Source organism: Amblyomma americanum, chromosome 4 (genome assembly GCF_052857255.1).
Source record: "Amblyomma americanum isolate KBUSLIRL-KWMA chromosome 4, ASM5285725v1, whole genome shotgun sequence".
NCBI classification, from domain to species: Eukaryota; Metazoa; Arthropoda; class Arachnida; order Ixodida; family Ixodidae; genus Amblyomma; species Amblyomma americanum.
Window position 1 is genome coordinate 63,755,126 of NC_135500.1, and position 24,984 is coordinate 63,780,109.

General features: G+C 47.6%; 1 protein-coding gene and 1 pseudogene across 1 annotated transcript; both read right to left on the reverse strand.

Annotated features, from left to right (window-relative positions):
- Positions 1-309: 309 nt before the first annotated feature.
- Positions 310-24,969, reverse strand: RpS8 (ribosomal protein S8). Its single transcript, XM_077661046.1, has 6 exons — positions 24,450-24,969; positions 23,785-23,891; positions 19,749-19,848; positions 8,057-8,232; positions 5,035-5,164; positions 310-457 (listed from the first exon to the last, which is right to left on the reverse strand). The coding sequence occupies exons 1-6, from the start codon at positions 24,451-24,453 to the stop codon at positions 348-350; spliced, it is 627 nt and encodes a 208-aa protein (XP_077517172.1). The 5' UTR covers positions 24,454-24,969; the 3' UTR covers positions 310-347.
- Positions 15,138-16,292, reverse strand: LOC144127656 (uncharacterized; annotated as a pseudogene).
- Positions 24,970-24,984: the final 15 nt, after the last annotated feature.

Consider the following 24,984-nt stretch of genomic DNA (forward strand, 5'->3'; position numbering starts at 1 on the left):
ACATAAGGCTTTTGACGTCTCTAAATAGTATTAACCCAAGCATCAGAACTTAATTATATCTGATCCTTTCTGCGTTTCATGAAGTACAACACTCCAGCCTCAGCTTCACACTAAAGGCAATGTTTTATTCTGTACAAATTCTGAAATTAACAATGTTTAGCTCATAGCTGCCTGCGCTTTTTGAGTGTTACGACACAATGACCTCAGCAGTGGAATATTTTGCGACTACACGAATCCACTACAACCACAAACAAACCTTTCACTGTACACAGCCAGCAGAGCACAGGAACCAACCAAGCACACAAGACGTTCATCCTCTCACTAGTTTATTCACATGGGTGGCCCACTTATTTGCCTTTCTTGGACTTGATCTTCTTGGTGTAGAACTCAAGTTCCTTGCCCTCCAAGACGTAGCCATCACAACGTCCGCACTGGCCAGGCCTTGACGAGATGCAGGCTGCACCGCAGAAAACAACACATGAGCAGCGCAAAACACTGCCACACATCTTTCACGCAAAGTCTGAAGCACAGTGCTAATATACCAAAGGCTCAATTTGTGCTTAAAAATAAATGCAAGTACTGCTAGGCACAGTGGTTCCAAATCGTTTGACCAATGCCTCTCTTGAGCACATACGCACAACCGCCTTTCATTTACAACAGCCAATGGAGACTACACTTGCTAAGCTTTGGTGGAAGCTCCCCAGCTTTATGGCTGAATTCATGCAGTAGATGCAAGAATAAACAGCTGGGCACAGGTTACAGAGCCGCTCAGAAAAACAGAAGAAAACCACATCCCCAACAGAGCTCTGCACAGTTGATAGCAACATGAGTAACCTCACACAGTAAGAGCTAGTTACTACGACCTCCATTTAGAAATCCGGATAATTTGAATGGGCTCCCGAATGGTGGTCACAACCAGGTATGAATGGAGCAGCACGAGATCACAGCAGTACACCTGTTCAAAACCAGACTTCAGTGCTGCACAGTTGGACGGCCCTGTCTCAGAACGGTCAGACTAGTTTGTTTTGAGTTTCTAAGCTTCCCGCCAACCCGGCCAGCCAGCCAAACCTAACCTAGCTGAGTACCGTTTCAGACACGAATTGGTGTATCACTTTCCAGATGTAGCACTGTAACAAAAAGTACTGGGACATGCATACACAATGATTTGTGGGTACTGCTGTTTTCTCAGAATTGCAGTTTGCACATAAATATTGCACTCTCAATGCTGAAAATATATATGCATAAAAGACACACACACGCGCAAACAAACTAGCATGGCTAAGCGCGGAATTTTGTGCAGTAGCACCAGTTACAGTGGGCATTAAGGGGGGACGCGGGTCTTGAAATCGCGAAAAATGGTCAAAAATGGCAATTTTCAAAAATTGCGATTTTGAAGTCTTTAATGTCCCAACTATGCCTCTACAAAATATTTTAGCTGAATTTGAACTCAAAGTATGAAAAAAAAAACGGCAATTTAGAAACGTCGGTGAGCTGAAATTGAACGCCAAGCGCGAAGGTTTGCCCCATTTTCAAGCTGCCGTAGCTCCGCGCGACACGAAGCGATCGGTGCCATCTTGGTCTCATTTGAAAGCTGGTTTCCCGCTCTCCAATTTGGCGCCTTTCAGCAAGCTGTAGACCCTCGCACAGCGGAGCTATCAGCACCCGTTCGCAAGGGGGAAAGCGTCGAGAGACAGCCGCCGATTGGGTAAAACGGGCGCCTCCTCGAAGCGCAGCCCTCTGACTGGCCGTGACGCATGCTTTGCCCCCCGCGGCCGCGTTGTACGGCTCCTTCCCATCGTCTGCTTTCGCCTGCACGCCCGTCATTTTTCGCGCTCCTCTTTGTTTCCTAGTATTTTTCGTTCTGCCGTTTTCCTTATCGTTATTGTAGATATTTTGGCTATTGAATCGCTTCTTTTAGCCTCGAATTTCGTGCTTTTGCGTGTATTTGCCTGCCTGGTGTCTTTGTTCCGTGTGTCACGATGGCCCGAGACGCGCGCTTGAAATTAAGCACGCGAAAAGCAGTCGGCAAAAAGAGACTCGCATGGAATAAGTAGAGCGCTGCATCGTCGAGAACTGCAGCTTCGGTGATGCCGCAAGCTGCTGTACCCTCGGTGGATGCGGCTGGACTGAGCTCGCCAACAACAGCTTCGCCGGTGGACGCGGCTGAACAAACCCTGTTGACGCCAGCATCGCCGGTGGACGCGGCTGGACAATGCCGATCGCCGTCAACTTCGGTGTTACCGCAAGTCTCTGTAGTGCCGGTGGATGTGCCTGGACTAAGCCCGTGGAAAATGTCGACTTTTGATACGCTGCAAGCCGCTTCGAATTCCGTGTCGGAAGCGGCCGAGCCGCTGACCTAAGCCTAACATCGACTTCGGCGTTTGCCCACGCCGCTTCGTGCAGACGGACGCGGCTGAACCGAGCTCGCGTGCTCAACGCTTCGACAAGCACGCGCAGCGCGGACCTTGGCAGCACGCCAAGCCGCTGCTGATAACATCATTTGTTTTTATGTATATATATATATATATTTTGAGGAGAGCTCCTGGGGTGGGGGGGGGGGGGGGGGGGGGGCTCGGCGAATTTGGCAGAGCGCCAAGACGTGCGCTCTAAGCTGAAGCTTGAACATTCGCATTAGACACTCCTCACTGTCCTGTCTTTAACCTTGCAAGAAGCAATTTCTCGCTTTAACCAAGGAATGGCAGCAACCAGCAGAGCTGTTGCAGCACAGCTTGGTTACAGGCCTGGGAGCCGCCTCATTGGTAGGAGCCTTGATAAAGATAAACAGAGGTTGTGCAGATCTGATAAGGGTCACACCAATGCTGAAAAGGTGAGGAAGAGGATGGCCAAGAAGCACAAGCCAGACAGCACCCAGGACTACTGCCCAGGGCTACTGCCCAGGACTTTTGTGAAGGTGTGGCAGATTCAAAGAAAATAGCAAGTGATTTTCTGAGCTTTTTTTTTGTCAAGTGCCAATGCAATACAGAGGTTTGCACAATCTTTACATGAACAGATTTCTGTAAATTTGGTGTTATTGTGTTCAGCAATGACTGGGCGGCATGCTAAAGCATTAAATTTTTCCATATGATCAGTAAACAAAAATGGCAGAGTAAGCAAAACTTTGAATGCAATTTTCTCAGCTTTGCTTTTTCGATCAAATGCCTTTACCTTACGGAACTTTTCATAATGTTTGCATCGACTGATTTTATTGAAGTAGGTATTTTTTTCAGCAACACCGCAGCTACATCCTAAAGCTTTCCAATTTTCATTAAACCCAATAGACTATCAATTAGGTCAGATGTAAGCTAATTACTCCCACATTGTTTTTTTTCCTACTTTGTTATTCATTCATGACCTATGTGATGACTTTTTAAAAATTTCTTTAGCTTTAGGATGTGCAATGGGCCCTTAAGAATGACAGCATTACTTTAAAACCAGTTTTTTAATTAAGAAATCAGCATAATGGCCCATAAGAAAAGACCTAAGTGGCATAAATTATTTTGCCATGTCTTCATTTCTAGATGAGATATATAAAATCTGAATATATATTTGGGATTAGCATTCAAAGATATATCTGCATGCCGATATTCAGGAAGATATGTTAAGAAATAAAAAAAAAAGTTTTCAAGACCCTCATCCCCCCTTAAAATCCTCATGTGCTAATGGCATTTGACCCTAAAAGCCTTTACCAGGCAATTACTTGCCGGGATGCCCACAACCAGGCTTCACGGACGTGCATACGCATATATGCCCAAAATTGGAAAATGCATGCAACAGTGCTACCGCACTAAAAACACAGCTGACACTGCTCAGGGCACAAAAGTAGACACCGTTCCTGCAATACAGGAGACCATAAAACATGACCTGCAATGGCCACTGCTGTAAATTTTTCAGGACCACGCCTATAGGCATCGATCATATGATCGATAGTTTTGTGCGCTCTTGCAAGTTAAACTTCCCTGCACAGGGACATACAGCCCCATATGGAAGCTAGTCTGAGAACTACACTTAGCTCAAACTAGCCCCTTCTACAGTTAAACCTCGATATAACGAAATTGAGGGAAGTCCAGAATTCTTTGTTACAGTTTTCACGTGAAAACTTCAATAGGACTGTGCAGAACAGAAGCCAGAATGAAAATACAAGAGATGACCTAGCAGAGGTTCACATTAAAAGCTCCAAAAGACATTTCAAGATTGTCAGCACCATAGATCACATGACGAAAGCACGACGCCCTTACACTCCAAATGGTGAGTGTGGGGCAGGAAGTGAATGATGTACCTGCCTCTTCATGGGTGCTCGTCACTCATTAAAAAAAAAAAAAAGACAGTGCCACTCAGCGCGACACTACAAATGCCAAAGCTGTAAGGACTGCTGCGTTTGTCATGGAGAGGCGCCGATTGCACTGGAGCACGCGCGTTGTGTCAACTGTTTTCTCTTGTTGCGACTGCAGACGTTCCTCTCATGCCAGTTTGCGTTTTATCTTCATGAAGGTTTTGCGCGATTCGGCATACTTTCAAGTAACTCAGCACTAGTTAATGGATAGCTTGCGTGGCAAGTTCGTTATATCAATGTCGACCGCTGCAACACCTTTGTTACATGGAGCTCACAAATACACACTCTTCAATGGAGCCAGCATTGGGGAATTGAAAAACTTTGTAATACAGTGGAATTCGTTACATCAGGTTTAACTGTAGAGCCTTCGCAAAGCAAGCGCTGCCCTCAACACTGCACTCAAAAAGCGGCAATAATACGTGGAGCACACCTCAGATTAACTATGACAACAGAAACCCTCAGGAAGGCAGGTAGCACCAGACACCAGGACGGCACTGGTGCACCCTCTCAGGTTCTGGCAAATCATCACCGGCTGCTCCCCTCCCTGTCACCACTGCTCTGAACTTTCAATATGAGAAGCTCCACAGTGGGATCGCAACTAACCAAGAATGCTTTTGCACCAAGCACTGTACACTCAGAAACCTTGTTGTACACCCTCACTGCGCAATAAAATGTACCCACTGTCCCAGGCAACAGATACCCACCTTTGACCCTGCCGGTCATGAACTGCTCCTCGAGCAGGGGGTCCACCTTGGCCAGCTTCTGGCGCTCCTTGATTTTCTTCTCCATCTTTTTGCTGCGCTTCTTCACCAAAGCACCGCCCTCAATGTCCGCCTGCACACCAGCCACAGGAGGTGAGCCTAGCCAACCCACCCAATGCATGCCTCCTCCATAAGCACTGCACACATACAGACTAGATTCCCAAACGATGCCCACCATACAAGCTGCAGCTGTCAGCAGACACCACAAAAGAGATCCCACATTCCTGCAAAACAGCAACAATGCCAGGCTACTTCTGTGTTACATTTTTTTCCAGCAACAATAGCTTACAGCCAGTTGTACTCACTGGAGGGAGGCATGCAGCAACATCAACTGATGCCGAGTTATTAACAGCTGCTCAGTCAAAGTGGCTAATGTCGAGGGTCCTTGCTCAAAAGGGCCAGCAACAGGACGGCAGTGAACTGAGCGGGAGTCATCAGCTGAGATCGCAATAGTCAAATTACATGAAAGATTGCTTTCCTAGCTGCCACATTTCCTAAACAATAGCGCTGACTTACAGACACGAAACTGCAATCAAATACGTCTACACTATACTGCCTCAGACCTGTGCAATGTTCAGCCATGTGCAAAGCACCAAGCTTCTAAAGAAATTGACATAGCGATGAAATATGTTTTAAAAATCAAAATGCTAGTGAATTTGGCTTCTTAATGAGGCACGTGAGACACCATCACATCTCCCAAGAGGTTTTGGTGTTCAGGAAATCTGTCCTGCAACCAACCAACAGCCATTCAGTTCAATGGCAAGCTAAAAAACTACTATCTTGCCTAACAGCAGTCAAAACTGACCAAAATAACAAGTTTGAGGTGAGCACTAAGGATGTGGAACAGAAATATGACTTCACAAACAACACCCACCACTAGACAAAAGTGAACCACACACAATTTGCAGTATTCAACCGTGTTTGCAATGCAGCCAAAAACAACAAAACTTGGATTGAGCAATCTCGGAGCAGTCTGCTGCATAGCCTCTCCAGATGGCAGAGAGCTGCGAGGCATGCCCCTTATCAGAACGAAAGTGTCAACACTGCTCTTCGGCGTCTGCCGAAAGATGGTGAAATGACATTCATCATAACAGGGACATGCCATTACCGCGCAAACATCTAGGCGCAGTGTGAACTTTTAGGTGCCAACTAAAATGCCCAGCTGCACCCAATCCAGGCCTAGAGGTGCACTAAAGAGGAATCTGAACTCTTTACCGCGGGAACTATCTACATGTTCTGCATTTTCGGAAACTTCAAACGATTGTCCTGTGGGGCTGACTTTCCCAATATGAATCGAATTAAATGGTCCGGCTCCCGTCTTTTTTTAAAACTCAACGCTGAAGGTAGGAGGAGTCAACCAACACGTGGACTGCCTTTGATCCCGTCCTGTGGCGGCTTCGCTTTCACTTTCTTTTATGGTTTGGTTTATGGCGGTTTAATGTCCCAAAGCGACTCAGGCTATGAGACGCCGTAGTGAAGGGCTTCGGAAATTTCGACCACCTGGAGTTCTTTAACGTGCACTGACATCGCACAGTACACAGGCCTCTAGAATTTCGATGGGAGGCGAAATTCGACCGCCGCGGCCGGGATCGAACCCGGGTCTTTCGGGCCAGCAGCCAGGCGCCATAACCACTCAGCCACTGCGGCGGCCTACTCGTTTCAGGTTTTTGTGAATAGTCTGTTGCAGACAACATAGCCGTAAATTAGGCCCACAGAAATAAAAATACGCATGGACTGATTTACGAATCACTCCGCCGATAGCAGAGCGGCAAGCCGCCATGGGACTGGCTGAAAGGCACTCCACGTGTTGGTTGACTCCTACCTTCAGCGACAGGCTCAAAAAAAAAAAAAAATGGGAGCCAGGAGGTTAATCAGATTTAAATTAGGGAAATCAGCCGCACAGGACAATGATTCGAAGTTTCTATACTCACGAACAGCTTTTTGTAGCTATGCAGTGCAAGCTACGAGGGTGAGGCACAAGGCTTTCACAAGTGCGCTCTTATCACACTCATGAGGGAGAGAGTAAGCTGGTGGCGTACATCTGTAGCTTCCACACCATAGCCACAGAAAGCTGTCTGCAAGTATAAGAATGCTCAGAATGTGTAGATCAGAGTTGCTGCGGTAAAAAGACAAGTTCAGATTCCTCTTTAGTACACCTTTAAAGGCTAAACACAAGCCTCCCATTATTGCCAGTTTCCTAAGCAGCACATCAACATGACAAATATCTGCCATTTCTGCCCAAGAAACAAGTGCACGTTTGCCTAGAAAAACTGGTTCATCAAATGAGACTCCTCAAAGCCTGGCACCTAATGCAAAGCACTCCAAGAACACAATTATCCTAAAAGCTATGTGGCCCCTGAACTCATTCAACTGCGAGCCTCATTTTCAGCAAACAAGTTTCAAGTGGCAGAGAACAAATGTAGGTGATGCCACCTGTTGAAGATTAGAATCTCGCCGATATGAACACAGTTATGAATTTTTCAACAACATGAGCTCTTAGAATTCCTCGTCTGGAGTGCACTGTGCACAAAGCGCGGAATTCTGGATGTTCCGAACTATCTCCCGGGCCGCCACAGATTATACGAATGCACAAGCCGCAACCGCACTTTAGAGCACTAAGCGCTGCCTGCTCATCGCCAACGCCGCGATCGCTAATCGTGCAATACGCATAGTGAGCAGTCACCGGTGGTGCACTGTCCACACCGCAAGTAGCGCCATGAATAAATCCCATCAGCCGTAAACAGACCTGCGTGAATGCATTTTCTATGCTTTTGCATACGAATTTTGTTTGTTTGGGAGGAACAAAATTTCAGACAACTATTTTGTTTGCGACCTCGCGAGATTCTGTTTTATACCACTGCGTTACAAAAGTCCTTGGCCGGTATTGAAAGCCACCTCTCAAAACTAAGTGCTGTGGAGGGAAAACAGTTTCGTCAATTGTGCACCATACATGGGAAGAACTCACCAGCTTAGCGCCCTTCTTGCGCCCCAGGGGCAGTGCATAGTGGGCCTCGTACCACTGCCGGAAGGGCGTTGCATCGATGAGCACAATGGCGTTCTTCACCAGAGTCTTGGTGCGGACCAGCTCATTGTTGCTGGCATTGTAGACCACATCGATGATACGGGTCTTGCGCGTGCAGTCTGCAACACACCAGGATAAAAAACACAATCTCAACAGGACCCAACGACTGGCAAGCAAGTGCACAAACAGCCAATACAAGCATCGTGCTACAATAGCCAGGGCTTCATGGCATCTGTATACACACCATTAGCAACCTAATTTCCAACTAATGAAAATTTAATGATTCATTTTTTCCACTGCTATAAAGAAATTTACAATGCAACTACAGTTGAACCTCGATATAACGAAGTAGTACTTTTCGGAGAAAAACTTCGTTATATCGCGAACTTCGTTGCAACAAGGTTTTTGTCTTCCAAGTGCCGTTAATGAAATTGTACATTCAAACAACATTCGTTTTTCTGTTTTATTCCGCTCACGTGCGTTCGTGACGATATTGCAACCGATTTTAGAAGAAACGACAAGCAAATAGAGCTGCAAGAGTAGTTCAGTCAAGCTTCGTTACCTCGGAATGGCACATTTCAAATTATTGCTTTAGTTGAAATTTTCTGTAGAGTCGAGCTGCTCCCCGCGGCGCCGTGAATTTTGCTGCCCATTACCTTACAGTATTTTCTCAGCGAACTGCGGGTATCTCAAAATCTTGAATAAGAAATGGAGATAATGCCGCAAGTGAAAAATTAAAGCGAGCTTCCCGTGTAGCTGCGAAGACGTGCCACGAAGCATGCGGCATCACCGAAAACGAAACCAAGCAGCGCGGAAATCCATTAATGGCGTCAAGCAACACTGCGCTCCGTCACTTGCGCTCACGGGCTGATGGGAATGGGACGTGCAAATAGGAGGCCCCGCAAAATAGTTAGGCTGGCTTTGTGCACCGCATGCGGGCCGGGGCGCGATTTACTGACTGTCAACTGAAACTTCACAGGACAGGGTGTAGCGGAGGTCTCCGAAATTTACGACCACATGGGGTTTAACCGGCGCTACGTCACGCAGTACACGGGCGCCTTGCATTTCGCCTCCATCGAAACGCAGCCGCCGCTTCGTCTGGATCAGCAGTCCAGCGCCGCGACCGGGCGAGATTGACGCGAGTTCAATAACTAAGCATACTTCAAAAACGAAGAACCTTTATTCTCAAATGTTTGCAAAAGGCAAGTGACCACATCAAATCACTTCATGATGCAGTGCGAGTTGATGCAGTCATGAAGTCAGTTATTTTTGCCTGACGTTTGCTCATGAGCGTCGGCGTAATGAGGGGTTCGTAGGTGGCTACCGCTACTAATGCTTGTTCATGTTCTTGCGCGCCGGCATAACTCCGCAAAATGTCAATGGAATTGAGCACTTCTGTTGCTGTGGGCGTCTGCGTTGCCTCCTCGGTGTCGTCACCGTCCTCTACAATGGTTTTCTCTTGAACGCTTTCAATTATTGCGGTGTCGTCCAATTCTTCTGTTGTGACGGCATACTCATCACTGGTGATGAAGTCTGTAAGGCTTACATCCTCGGGAACGCAGCCTTCCTCGCTCAGCTGCTGCCACGCATCAGCGAAATCCGACAGTGCAGGCGCCTCTCCCTCGCTCGCTTCATCGTTGTCTGCCGCATCCAATGAGTCGCACACAGCTTTTATGACAGCCTTTCTAAAGCAGTTTACAATAGTTTCCTTGCTCGTAGACTGCCAGGACGCAGATAGCATTTCTATGCCCATAAACACGTCAATCTTGGTGTCGCGTTTAAGGCGCATGTTGAGCAAAATTCTCTCGATCATGCGCTTCTTGTAAGCACACTTCACGCTGTTGATTACACCTTGATCCAATGGCTGGATCAGGGATGTGCAACTTGCGGGAAGAAATTCCAGCTCGACGTTTGACAGCTTCGCGTCAACGTGGTGCGCTGAACTGTTGTCCAGGAGAAGGCAGATTTTTCTCTTCTGCTGCCCCATTTCCTCATCCAGCTCTTTAAGCCAGTCGCTGAACAAGGCTCGTGTCATCCAAGCCTTGCGTTGCTGACGTACTTGACGGGCATCGACCTTCCAATGAAACAACGTGGTCTTCCACTAACTCCGATGACCAGCAGCTTGCATTTATCCGTTCCATCCATGTTCGCACATAGCAACACAGACGTTGCTTGCTCTGCTTGCCGCCATGGCAAGAGAGCCAGGGTCCTCTTTGGCAAAAGGCGATAGAATAATGCCGTTTCATCGGAGTTATAAATGTCCGCGATGTCATAGCGGGCGAGGATATCTGGAACGCGGTCACGAAGCCAATCAGCAGCTCCAATGGCATTCGCCTCCGCGCTTTCACCGCTGATTGCTTTGCCAATGACATTGTGGCGCTCTTTAAAACGTAGCCACCCGCTGCTAGCCTTGAATTCGTCACACCCAAGCACAGTTGCGAAGTCCAGGGCTTTCTGCTGAAGTATGGCGCCACTCAGAGGCATGTTCTTTGCGCGCATTTCCATGAACCACGTGAATGTGGCTTTCTCCACGTCGCCGTACGTGGCCGCTTTCACCCTCTTCCTTGTCCCACTCAGGCCGCTGTCGCTGACAGCGCACAATATATTGTCCTTCGCCTTTAAAATGGTCGAAAGGGTACTCAGCGTTATTTCGTACCTGTCCGCCACTTTCTTCTTCTCGCCGGCGGCTACTTCTTTGATCATTTTCGCTTTCAGATCAAGAGAAAGCACTTCTCTCTTCCGGGGCGCACCACTCATTGTTGCACAAAAGAGCACCACGATCAGAGAAAGAAATGACTTCTTGTGGCAGCATGCCTTCCTGTGCCAACGAACGAGAGACGCACTAGGCTTGGATCGGATTGGATTGACAACGTTGCTCTAGACGTCAAAACGTCGGAGAGGGCACTATTTACACGTCTGTGTGCCCGGGGCGCCGTAGTGGGGTAACAGTTTCCTCTACAAACATGTTTCTTACAAAATAAAATTTGAATATACTTCATAAAATGGCGGAGTTTTTCCAAAATAGTTATTCTGTGCTCCTAAAAATTTCGTTGCATCGAAACTGCAGCGTGAAACCACTTCGTTAAATCGAGGAAAAAACACATGCATTTCAATGGAAGCAAGAAACTGAAACAAAAAAAAGTTTGTTCAATCGCGAACTTCGTTCTATCGAGGTTCACATGTATTATAAAAGCCAGCTGTATGGCCAAATCAAGTTTCTTTGAAGCTAACCAGTTAATCTAGCAAGATGGCAGCTATCAGAGATAATGCTTTATGTTAATGGGAACAGCAACAGCATGTCTCCCCTGGAGGTAGCCAGCACACCTTTTACTCCTCGGTACAAGCATGTGGTTCAGTGCGCCCTCCGTTTTACTCGACGAAGGTATCTCAGACTTGACTGTGGATCCATCAGGCAGCACTCGAACCCCACCTCCAACACCATACAGTAGCCAACCAATTCTTTAGACTTCGATAATTCAGAACTTTAATGCGGAACAATCACATCAAGACATTCACGACTAATAACTCGGACTCTGAATTCCAACTAAAACAGACCCCGCAACTCTTCGAAGTCCTAAGTTAGGTCTGCATCTGTGACCACCATGGCTCGCACGTCATGGACGTGCAGACAGCGAAGATACGTCGAGTTCATCATGATGCCGCATTTAAAAGGAAAGTCATCATGCGTGCAGAGACGGACGGAAATCGGGCCGCATCACACGCATTCGGAGTTCCAGAAACATGCGTGCGGGACTGGTGCAAGCAGAAGGAAAAGATTTTCGCCAGCAAGGCTACACGAAAGGGTTTCAGTGGACCGAAGCAGGGCCGTTACGCCAAAATAGAAGAGCGGCTCGCAGAATACGTGCAAGAGCAGCGAGCGGCCAAAGACGACTGATCTGCTCAAAGTCCGGGCGATGCAGTTAGCCCTACAAACGGGGCTCACGCGGAGCGACTTCAAAGCGAGCAGGTGCTGGCTGTCAAATTTTATGAAGAGAAAAGGGTTTTCTCTTCGAAGGCGGACGGGATATGCCAGAAGTTGCCCGAGGAGTATGAAGAAAAGCTGCAGTTTTCAGCGGTGCAGTTTTCAGCGGTACGTTTTGAATTTGCGCCGCAGGAACGGCTACCATCTCGGCCAGATTGGAAATGCCGATCAGACACCGCTCTACTTCGACATGCCTGCCACCACAACTGTTGAAAAGAAGGAGGCGAAAAAACACGCGTCACCGCAATGCTTTGTTGCACCGCGGATGGACACAAGCTGCCCCCGTATCTTATATTAAGACGCAAGACGCTCCCGAAAGGAATCTTGTTTCCGAGTGGGGTGATTGTGCGCGCAAATGAAAAAGGTTGGATGACGACAAACTTGGTCGCCGACTGGATCGATCACGTCTGGTGCATGAGACCCGGCGGCAGTTTGGGCCTGCGTGCGATGCTTGTGCTTGACGTGTTCAGGTGCCATCTCGACGAACGCATCAAGGACAAGCTCGCTGCATGCAACACCGACCTTGTCGTGATACCCGGCGGCATGACATCGCAGCTCCAGCCGCTCGATGTTTGTTTAAACAAGCCGGTTAAAGACAGGATTCGGGCGCTCTACACTGAATGGCTTGTGAATGGCTGCCATGAATTCACTCCCAGCAACAGAATTAAGCGTCCCTCGCTGCATGACTTCACTGGATGGGCGAAAGATGCGTGGTGCACGATACCGTCTGCCATGGTCACCAAGGCCTTTAAAAAATGTATATCGAATGCCATGGACGGCACCGAGCATGAAATGCTTTGGTCGGTCGACAGTGATAAGGAGTCCTCTGACAGCGAGGACGAGTGAAAACAATCTTGGCAAGATAAGCCGTTTCCTTTTGTTCGTGTGTGTGTTTTATCATCGCAACTTTAGCGCATCGAGATTAAACCTTTGTTTTTCCAAACGAGACAAAGTTGTATTAGTGTATGAAAGCGTGAGGTGCGTGGTACTTTTTTTTTGCGAAGGAAAATGGGTGCGCGTTACAATCAAGGAGCTTTTTTTCTGGGCGGGGGGGTCACGAAAAACGGGTGCGTGTTACAATAGAGGGCGCGTTAGATTCGAGTAAATACAGTACGCGATGTCGTTGTCAACCATGGGTAACTTCCATGGCAGACTCATGTCTCGTTAGGCACGGAGGCGACCGCACACAAAAAATACATGCGAGTTGAGACAACTCCACGGCGGGCAGGCGACAAAACCTGCCTGCACGCACTCGGGTGAAAATTGTCGCACCAATGAGGTGAGGCCCTGCTGACTCACTGCACCATGAAACTGGTGCCGCGCTGGCAACAGTGGCACTTTTTCAGAATTGGTGCCGTGAACCAGAACTGAATCGAATGCAGCTAGTAAAACCGCGTTGATAAGTTTTTTCAATTGCAGGAAAAAACGCATAATCCAAGGAAACGTACGATTTTAAGAAATGAGATTGTTGAATGAGGTAAAGACATTTATTGGCAATTTCAGTTTATAAAAATGTCGACTGGCATTTCTTGGCACAAGAACTGAACAGATCCTATTCCAGTGCTCGCTGAATTCAGTCCGCGTTCGCGCTTTCTTTAACGCAGAAGGAAATTTGCAACGCATCCGGCCCGTCGACGGCAGTGACGAAAGTAACCAAAATCTCTTCCTTGTCATTTTCAGACACTTCGTCCCTTTGCTCCCAAGCACCGTGGGAAAGCCACCACGGCAGCTGATTGTTGCAGTGTTTCTGCTTTTTAAGGGGAGATGCTACTCGAAGACACTTTTTTTTTAATAAGTGCTATACAGCAATGAAATTTTGTGTGCTATAGAGCAATGAAATTTTGTGTGCTTATGGAGTTTTTTCTGCCCTTTCCAAAACACTAATTAGTTGTTCTGTAGCTTCACTAGAGTTTGTTCAATGTTCTCCGAAAGTGGAAAACAAAGGGACTTTTGTGCACACTTTCTTACATATTAATTTTTCACAAGGAACATGGTAAAACGGCTTATTCTATTCCATAATAACTGTAGAACACTGAAAACTAGCCACAACTTTCTTTTGGGAGGAGCCAGTAGTGAAAAAAAATTTGCAAATTTGCAATGCTTCTATTCTCTATGCGTCTAATAAGTTAGTTCCAATTAGCATATATCATAAGTATATTGTTATTATAGATACCGGTGTGCTGTACATATTAAAGAACAAGTGTGCCAAGTTTCGTTAAAATAAGTCTGATAGAAGTGTGGAAAAATGTGTGCACAAACTTTGAAAACTGCCAAAAATTGCGAAAGGAGAAAACAGCAATTGAAAGTTTGAAAGACGTGTATTTACTGAAAATCAATTGGGTATGCATGAAACTTTCCCAAAATGAGAAATTGGCTGTCCTGCAAATATTCACCATCACTAAAACTGGCCAGCACTGTACGTAAGACCCTCCCGGACTCGAGTCTTCAACACGAGCCCTTTTTGCCATACTGCGACGGTGGGCTCCTGCCTCAGCAGTCTGGCAGGCAGACATTCTTTTGATCCGCCTCTCATTTCGAGAGGCAGTAAGTATTAGCAGCTGGTGACCTGGGAGCACACCAAGCTCCTCTAACACCCGTTTAAAGCTTGCATGCCCTTCATTGAACCATAGCACTGCAAGTGCTGTGGCCATCTCGACGACCGTCCGTGGCGCGAACTTGGTCTTTGGGCAAAGCAGCCAGATTCTACTATTCAGAGATTCTGCCGCATTCTGTGTGTTGCCTTGGATGCAGCGGGCCAAGAGCTTCTCGTCTGTCAGCCGCTTATATATAGGAAGGACTGCCTTCCCTTGGGCTTTAGTGAGGAGGGGCGTGTGGTTGGGTGCAGGCTGGCAGAGGGCTTCAGCTCGCCTGTGTTTGCACCAAGACTCTGGTCCCTCGGGGCAAAACTTGTGGCTGCTAGCCCCATCACTAGAGCAAGAGTGGAAATAACTTGCCCATATGGCAGAATACATCTTTTGAATGCTGCCTCGATTGCTAGTCACAGCTATCTGGTAGTAAGTCTAACTTTGTCACAGCTGATTCTTACAGCTTTTGTCCACGTGGCAGTGGTGTTTTGAACTGGCGGAGAGCGCTTCCTAAACGTTTAGCAACATGGTTTGTGCAGTCCTCCTTTTCGATGTTCAGAGGACCATTCACCCGTGCATCGCAAACGGCAATGTACGCTTTACTGTCTCCGTCGCTGAGGAACTTCGTGAAGCGGAGGGGCGTCTCATAGGAGAGAGTTCGTTGCCAAATCCTACGTGCCGCTTCTGCTTCCATAGCATGTGAGGAACAGTCAACGTTCTTTTCACACACAGGGCCATGGAAAGCCTGCCAGATTTCTTCCTCGCTGGGCAGCTCCTTGTGTCGACTATATCCATGACAATAGTTTGCCAATACCTCAAAATCAAGGCAGAGTCCTGTGTCTAAAGAAACTACGGTGCCCACTCCATTGTGGCTTTTATGGTCTCTTTTCTGCCATGTACCGTCAAATATGACTGCTGTATCCCTGCCACCAACTTCTTTTTTCGTTACCTCCCGGGCCTTCTCCAGATTTCTGACAACAGCACTCATGGCAGCTGCATGGACCTTCTTGGTTATAGCATTAAATGTCTTATGGTGCATCGGCTTCGGGAGGCCCATAATCATGCAGAAACGTACGAGCTGCTCATACCCAACTCCTATTGCGTGAGCAGCTACCACTGCCTTCACGTTTGAGGCAAAACCGTCGCGCGAGCTCCCGCCGTCAAAGCCTTGCCGCTTCTTGTAGCTCGCTTCGACGTGTAAGTTGGAGAACAGTCGCAGGGCATGCGACGTTCTCGCAGTGCAGTTCAAGGAAGGATGCCAGTCCCTTTCGTTTGCTGACCAGTTCCCGGACAGCGAGTCGGTACTTCCCACATGTTGGGCACGGTGCACCGTTCACTAGTGCTGTCAACGCACCAATGTAGCACACCACAACGTTTGCAGAGCCGTGGTAGCTTGGCCTTTCATCTTTTTCGAAGAATGCGATCTTTTCGGAAGCGCTGACAAAGCTGAGCGCTGCGTCGATCTGGTCAGGGGGGCAGTCGTCGTTAGGCCTAGCAGGTCGGGGACGCTTCCCGCAAAAGTCGTTCTCCGCTTCGCCTTGCGCCCACCTTTGAACTTGTTTTTCGTGCTGTATTTCCGACCGCGGAAATCGCGCTTCTTTGGACTGGTCATACTGAACGAGCGGCACAGATGCAACGGCGAGCGACGGGTTTGCGGTCTGCGAGATGCTGACCTGTCAGCAGGCTCCACCACAAGCCCCGCACCGCGGCGACCAATGGCAGCCTCGCGATTGTACCACGTGACAGTGCAGACGCTTGGAAGGGCTTGAAAAACGCGTTTTTTTTAATTTTCTCTCCCTGATACGAAACTGCCGGCTGTCGTAGGAGCGAGCTTGGGGCTAGGCTTACCTCCACAAGCAATTGCAATGGCGTGCGGTGAAGCATCCTCGAGATATCCAGGCTCAAAGATGGGCAACTTTCGCACATTTCTGCGGACTCTCAAGCTACCGCAACTCATTTGGAAGCATTTTTTATTAACTTCTCGTTCAGATTTCAGTTTGATTTTTCTAGACAAGGAAGCAGAATGTTCAAACATTTCAAAACATTCGAAATCAAAAATTTTGGAAAAAGAAACGTGATTTTTCGACTCGCATCTCCCCTTAAGCCGAGTTTCCCAAAGCCGGCCGTTCCTATATAAGCGCATCGCTGTAGTTCGTAGAAGCTTCGCCTCCTTACCCGTATGCACCGTGACGAAACCTCAGCGTTCTTCATATCGCGTCCCCTCAGAAACGGCCATCGCAAATGCTATGCACGCAGTTTTTATTTTGTTCTTGGTGGTGGTGCTTCGCCTCGTAGCATCAAGGCACTGCAGAGAAGCCATCATGGCGGGTGACTGCCGCAAAAAACATGTCGCGTGCCCTCTCGTTCGGCCCACTTGTAACGTTTGCACATGCGCGATTGGTCAATAAACGTATTATACGACCACAATTTGTCAAAATTTTAAACATAGTAGCCTATAAACCGTGTTTTCCAGGAACATATTAAACAGGAAAAATGTAGTGCAACTTTACGAGACATTTTTAATGCCCGCGATTTTGAGCTTACGAACCGGGAACGTATCAACGAGGTTTTACTGTATACAACGGATCGAAAGTAGATATCAACTGAGGCGTACGCATCCACTATGTGATAGTGTGGTCACGTGGTTACTGTTAAGACAGACGTGTCCTTGACAAATGCTAGTAAGAGCTGACGCTCTTAAAACCACACTATTCGAATTCCCCTGGCCACAAAGGATTGCAGGTAATGCGGTGTGCCCCATCATCAGAACAAAAGAAGTGTCAACACTGCTCTCGGCATCTGCCGAAAGATGGTGAAATGACGTTCATCACAGCAGGGGCACGCCTGCACCCAACCCAGAATCAGAGAAGCACCCCACTAACAGGTGTCCAGTTCTTAAGGGGGGACGCGGGTCTTGAAATCGCGAAAAATAGCAATTTTCAAAAATTGAGATTTTGAAGTCTTTAATGTCCCAACTATGCCTCTACAAAATATTATAGCTGAATTCCAACTCAAAGTATGAAAAAAAACGGCAATTTAGAAACGTCAGTGAGCCGAAATTGAACGCCAAGCGCGAAGGTTTGCCCCATTTTCAAGCTGCCGTAGCTCCGCGCGACTCAAACCGATCGGCGCCATCTTGGTCTCATTTGAAAGCTGGTTTCCCGCTCTCCAATTTGGCGCCTCTCGGCAAGCTGTAGACACTCGCACAGCGGAGCTATCAGCAACCGTTCGCAAGGAGAGAAAGCGTCGCGAGACAGCCGCCGATTGGGTAAAACGGGCGCCTCTTCGAGGCGCAGCCTTCTGATTGGCCGTGACGCATGCTTTAACCCTTGCGGCCGTGTTGTCCGGCTCCTTCCCGTCTGCTTTCGCCTGCACGCCCATCATTTTTCGCGCTCCTCTTTGTTTCCTATATTTTTGGTTCTGCCTTTTTCCTTATCGTTATTGTAGATATTTTGGCTATTGAATCGCTTCTTTTAGCCTCGAATTTCGTGCTTTTGCGTGTATTTGCCTGCCTGGTGTCTTTGTTCCGTGTGTCACGATGGCCCGAGACGCGCGCTTGAAAGCAAGCACGCGAAAAGCAGTCGGCAAAAAGAGACTCGCATGGAATAAGTAGAGCGCTGCAAACGTCGAGAACTGCAGCTTCGGTGATGCCGCAAGCTGCTGTACCCTCGCTGCATGTGGCTGGACTGAGCTCGCCAACAGCTTCGCCGGTGGACGCGGCTGAACAAACCCTGTTGACGCCAGCATCACCGGTGGACGCGGCTAATGTCTGCTTCGGCGTTTGCGCACACCGCTTCCTTGCTTCGGCTCGCGTGCTCAAAGCTGCTTCGACAGGCACGCGCAGCGCGCCAAGCCGCTGATAACATCATTTGTTTCTTTTATATATTTTGAGGAGAGCTCCTGCAGGGGGGGGGCTCGCGCCAAGGCCTGCGCTCTGAACTGAAGCTTGAACATTCCCATTAGACACTCCTCACTGTCCTGTTTTTAACCTCGCAAGAGGCAGTTTCTCGCTTTAACCAAGGAATGGCAGCAACCAGCAGAGCTGTTGCAGCACAGCTTGGTTACAGGCCTGGGAGCTGCCTCATTGGTAGGAGCCTTGATAAAGATAAACAGAGGCTGTGCAGGTCTGATAAGGGTCACACCAATGCTGAAAAGGTGAGGAAGAGGATGGCCAAGAAGCACAAGCCAGACAGCACCCAGGACTACTGCCCAGGACTTTTGTGAATGTGTGGCAGATTCAAAGAAAATAGCAAGTGATTTTCTGAGTTTTTTTTGTCAAGTGCCAATGCAATACAGAGGTTTTCACAATCTTTACATGAACAGATTTCTGTAAATTTGGTGTGTTCAGCGATGACTGGGCTGCATGCTAAAGCATTAAATTTTTCCATATGATCAGTAAACAAAAATGGCAGAGTAAGCAAAACTTTGAATGCAATTTTCTCAGCTTTGCTTTTTCGATCAAATGCCTTCGCGTTACGGAACTTTTCATAATATTTGCATCGACTGATTTTATTGAAGTAGGTATTTTTTTCAGCAACACCTCAGCTACACCCTAAAGCTTTCCAATTTTCATTAAACCCAATAGACTAGCAATTAGGTCAGATGTAAGCTAATTACTCCCAGTGTTTTTTTTTCCTACTTTGTTATTCATTCATGACCTATGTGATGACTTTTTAAAAATTTCATTAGCTTTAGGATGTGCAATGGGCCCTTAAAAATGACAGCATTACTTTATAACTAGTTTTTTTTTAATTAAGAAATCACCATAATGGCCCGTAAGAAAAGACCTAAGTGGCATAAATTATTTTGCCATATCTTCATTTCTAGATGAGATATATAAAATCTGAATATATATTTGGGATTAGCATTCAAAGATATATCTGCATGCCAATTTTCAGGAAGATATGTTAAGAAATAAAAAAAAAGTTTTCAAGACCCTCATCCCCCCTTAACCTGAAACCATATTTTGCTGGGCCAGTTTTCTAGGCCCGCACACTAGCACTACATCTGTGAAACTGTCCGTCTGCGCACGAGAAGTCACGTGTTGAGAGAACAAAAAGATCCTCACGCTCAGACGCCCAGGAGAAGTTTCCGCAATCAAGGCGGAGGGCACGGTACTTCTTGTTGCCTCCTCGCGTCCGTACCGTGTGGATGCGCTTGGGGCCAAGCTGCAGGGAACACAAGATTTACAGTAAGCCACCACAACTTAACCCTTTGTGGCACAATGGGACACGTATGTCCCACCTTGTTCTCCGCACTAAAGGGCTCACAAGACAGTGGGACAGAGTAGTCCCACTTATGCTGTGCTTCAATGATTAAAAATTATTTAACCTTGAAACTTCCTTTTTTTTTCCGGGTTTGTTGCGAATTTTTTAAGCCTGCCCCAGAACTCTTGCCTGACCACTCCAAAGAAGCATGGGATAAGCTAAGGTCCAGCGATGGCCCCCACATTCAGTCCAGGGCCGTCGAATGGGCCAAACAAACGTCTCCACGGCCTGCCTGCGTGAGGCACGCTAGGCAACTTGCTTAATCCCCTGTGCTTACGCACAATAAAGTTGTCATTCTCAGCTACATTAGACGTGGCAAAAAACAATAAAAATGCCCAGTGAGCGATTCCTTTTTCTGCAGAGAGAGGAACAACTCAATTACAACAGGTGCTTATGAGGAAAGCACTTGTTTTACCATGCTGAAAATATGCGGCCATTTATTGACTGAATACTGAGTGGTCATTTTACAAACATTCCAAGTAGCGTTCTTGGGCACCAAATTATCAATAGCCAAACATTCAGAACCGCCAGCAGCAAGAAGCCCTTCCAAATGAACATGGAGGGTAAAAATATAACTGAATAGTTGGCTCCTTGGGTGAAGTTTGGCTAATCGGCAAAGAACACAACCTTTTGAAAGTTGAACAAAGGCGCAGATTCCAGCAGTGCTCCATGACAGGAAAAGTAGTGAACAAGTTCATGAAGAGGTTAGAAAAAAACTGAGTGAGGAAACCCATGTAGACTAATGGGGCAAAAATGTCCCACTTTTTTCCACCTGACTATCCATACTAAAATTGCTTATTTGCTGAGAACCGGTTTCATGCACTATCTGCTCGTGCAATAAAACAAATTTTTGCATCAGTTTTGCAAATACCTGCTGCCACACAAAGGCTTAAGTGGTGAGCACAGATCACCAGCTAACACAGTTAAAAAGACATCCTTCATTCACACAGGCAGCAACAAATCTAAGGCATGTGCACTTTTTAAAGGTAAATTCCCACTGGTTTCACATGAGGATTTGCTGCTCCTCGCACACTTTCGCACAACACTGCTCCATATAAGTAATATGCTTCCAGGGACTTTAATAGAGAGTTTTGGTCTAGGGTCACCCTATCGCTTTGGGTCGTAGGGACGCTACTGCGAATGCGCAGAACGTAACGGCCCTTGGGTGAGCGGCAGACGCTACCGCTAAATCGGCGAAATAGCGTGGCCCCCTAACACAGGATAGTGTAGGAAACATGGCGGCGCCCGTTGAAGCGGGGCCTCTCACTTCACCACCGATTCGTCGTTGCCTAAGCTGTATCTCACGTTCACGGCCAAATAAAGGTTCACGAAGCTTTCGCTTTGTCTGAACTTCCCTGAATCACAAAATCTTAGCGATAAAATAAGTCAAATTTTCAGATTGCTTTATACAGAGCTGCTAGGCTTAGCGAGTACGCGTCGATTGACGTCAGAAAGCGCGAGAGGTTCAAACAGGCATGTGCCCCAACGCGGCTCTACGTTCAGGCAACATGGCGGCACCCGTCAAAGCGGGGCCTCTCGCTTCACCGATTCGTTGTCTCCGCTACTCTGTATTAAGGTCACGGCAAATGAAAGGCACAAGAAGCTTTCGCTTTGTCTGAAAATGGCTGCACCACAAAATTTTGGCGATGAAATGCGCCAGATTTTCGGATTGCTTCCATGTTTACAGAGCTGTTAGGCTTGGCCACTACGCATTGTTTGGTCGCCAGTAGAGATGACTTGGATGGCAGATTTCACATCGACTTTAAAACACCAGAAAGGCAGTTTAAAAACACTTTATTGCTATGATTTTTACTGTTTTGTAAAGAAAAAACTTTCGCATAAAATATATTCTTCTACTACCTTTTCTTTTTTGCCGTCATGGCACTGCATGCAAACGACGCTACGCGACCACTTACAACCCTATTCTATATGCCGTGAATGGAGACTCATTCCGCTAACGCTATGTGTGTGCAGATAGGGTACCCTATGCTCGGTGACCCAATACTAAAACTAATAACTCTGCTGAGCCGTCTTCCTTTCTACTTGTGGTCCCTGCCCTGAGCAACACATTTTCGGCCTGTAACCCCCCCCCCCCAATCCTCTATGCAGTACCACGGAAAATGCAGAGGACAGTTACTGCACAGTGAGAATCAAAAATTCACCTCTCCCTAGTACAAATTACCCCCGCTCAGCAGAGCAAGAAAACCCTCGAGAACAGCAGAAACGGTGCCAGGAAACAAGGGCTACCTGCAACCTTTCCAAGTCACCTAACTGCAGACAAGTCTACTGGACAACAATGCAGCCTAAAACACCAGTAAAAAACTGTTAGAGCATATTCTGCAGGCAATGTGTCTATGCTACGATAGCATGCACTGGTTAACAAGTAGTGTGCGATTCATCCACAGCAGCCCGAGCCCCACAAGGCACACGGGCCAGCAAGTGGTCCAACCGACATTCTTACTGTTCCCTGCTTATAAGGCGAGGCCTCCTGGTCAGAGAGGACTAGCGTAGAGCACAGGGGAAGTGGCGCATCCCACACAACAACGTGGGCACGAAATTCTCAGCTCAAAAGCTGCACGCTCTGTGGAGCACTGCACTCATCTTATGAGAATGGGGGCTACGGACTTAAAATTAGTAGCTGCTCTCTAGGCCTCACAACTTAATTTAGTCTGGTTTATATGGCTTGAGTCTCAAATCGATTCTGGCCACAAGAGACCCTGTAGCAGAGCGCTGTGGATAATTTCGACCACCTGGGGTTCTTTAACGTGTGCCAACATTGCACAGTACACACATCTAGGATTTCGCCTAGACAAAACTGCACCTTCGGTTTAGCAGCCGAACACCATAACCACTGAGCCACCGCCGCAGAGCTAAATGATTAAGTATCCATTTGAGACCGGAACACTTCAAGCAGTGCCCCAAAAAAATTAAATGCATTCTCCCAGCTTGTGCTAGTAAAGAGCACAACATCTAGCATTCCAACCATAAAATAAGCAGAGTGCCATGTGTCCATTTTGTAAGCCATAAATAAGGGCAATAAAATTTCAAATCAGACCTGTATCAGTACAGTTGTGAGCAGACTTGTCTAGAGCGCTTGAGAGGTTCTCTGCAGAGCAAACATGGAATTTATAAGCAGGCAACAGGTTCCACGAGTGCTAAAAGTACTCTGGTGCAGCAGCACAGGTACGCAAAGTGACAAAGGCGCGAGCATCAGGTCACTAACAGCACAGATGTGCTCAGATACCCTTATTCTACAGCGCACCTATTCAGCCCTAGATAACAAGCCTGCTCACGTCTGTGCATGCTGCCTTGAAGTGAATTATAGTTTGCTGCAGAGAGCGATTCTTTTCTGTCTCAAGGAGTTAAATAATGCCAACTGTTGCCAGCGTACTGTTCTGCCCACCGCCAGGTGCTAGATTGGTTAGGTTAACTGTCGTCGGGGGACTGAGGCTAAGAGCCAATAAAGAAGTCATGCACTTGATGGCGCTACGCTAGCAGTGTTGCCGAGCTCCGACATGCACTGCTACCTACTAACGAAAAAAAAAAGCACAGGTAACGGTGACGCGACTTGCAAACGAATACGACGGGAGCGACTGCACCGCGAGAACATCTCGGGTAGCCCCGAAGCTCACTGAACAGAAATGGCGACAAACATGCCCGAGCAGAGGCCACAGAGTCGCGCACGATCAAGCGTGCGGCAAGACGAAGAGGCACCGCGGAACAGCACTAGCTGCTACCTCACCACACAAAGCGAGACATGCCCGGCAACTCCGGAATGTAGAGGCCTACGCAGAACGCTGCACGCCGTGGACAGCCGCGAAGCCACGAACTGCTCACCTTAGTGTTCGCCGCGGGCCGGCCGAGCTCAAACTTCCTCTTCTTTCGCAGGGGCTTGCGCTTGCCTCCTGTCTTCCTACGCTTGTGCCAATGGTCACGGGAGATACCTGCATCAAAGGCACGAGTCACAACACTGCATAACTAACACACTCGGAGCATACACTTCAACCGCCACCGCTCCCCGAATGACACGTGAAGGCCTCAGGAACAGTTTTCACATCAGGGCATTCAGCCGAAAGATGGTATTAGTTCGTTCATCACACGAAAGCCTTCACAGCATCCTTCGACAAGATAGCAATGCCGGCACAGATGCCGCCATGGAGCACGTAATCTGGCGCGACAAGGCACGTCTAGTTCGCACGATGCTTGAGGACCCGCGCAATAAGAAGAATTTTTCAGTGGCAATACAAGGTTCTTAAGAACGAATAAAAGTAATCCGCTGAAGGACTCACACGTGTGGCCGGGTGACCGTCCATGTTATCGGCACTAAGAGACGCGGTACTTGATGGGGCATCCTAAATTTCCAAACGTAGACGGCAAAAACTACTTTATATTACTAATAAAAGGAACATTCCAGCGTAATAAAATCTAAACATAAAGTCGCTAAACGCATTCATCGCCTAGATTACAAAGGATTCCACACGAGTAATGCAGGAGACACTTACCCATGCTGGCGAATGGGCCGGAAAGAGGCTGGCAAACCCGCGGAGCACGACGGGATCGCTGTCCGGAAGTCCAAGCACCGGCGCGCGATCTTCTGTACTGCGCATGCACACAGCCAGTGCCTTTTCGATGTCTGGGCGAACGCTCTCCTCCTCCTCAGGCCGTCGGGCGCCGGCTCCGCCGCCGCTCGCGGCTGCCACATGGCGGCGCTGTGTGAGCTGATTTATCTAGAGTCACTGGGAAAACTTTGTGACTCTATGATTTATCCAAGGCATTGGGGTTTAAAGACAGTGAAGGGAAAGTAGATTTTAAGCAGGTAGAAGTAGCCAAGCGAAGGTTATCTGATTTGTGGCTAAAATCAAGAGAAAAGTAAAATTTCATAAGTCATGGCTAGGTGGCTTGAGCCACCGTCCGATTTAAAGGGTTCAGCCGTATCCATCCATCCATCGGTAGAATACGTCTGGTTAGAGTCACTAAATAAAACTTTATAAAACTAAATAAAACGTCTGGCCAGAGCCGTGTATTCCCTTCATATAC

Excerpts from the sequence above, each read along its gene's own strand:
- RpS8 (XM_077661046.1), bottom strand. Across the intron at positions 19,849-23,784 it reads GGCCCGCGGCGAACACTAAG|CTTGGCCCCAAGCGCATCCA; the intron begins GTGAGCAGTTCG and ends TGTTCCCTGCAG. Across the intron at positions 5,165-8,056 it reads GCAAGAAGGGCGCTAAGCTG|GCGGACATTGAGGGCGGTGC; the intron begins GTGAGTTCTTCC and ends GCTGGTGTGCAG.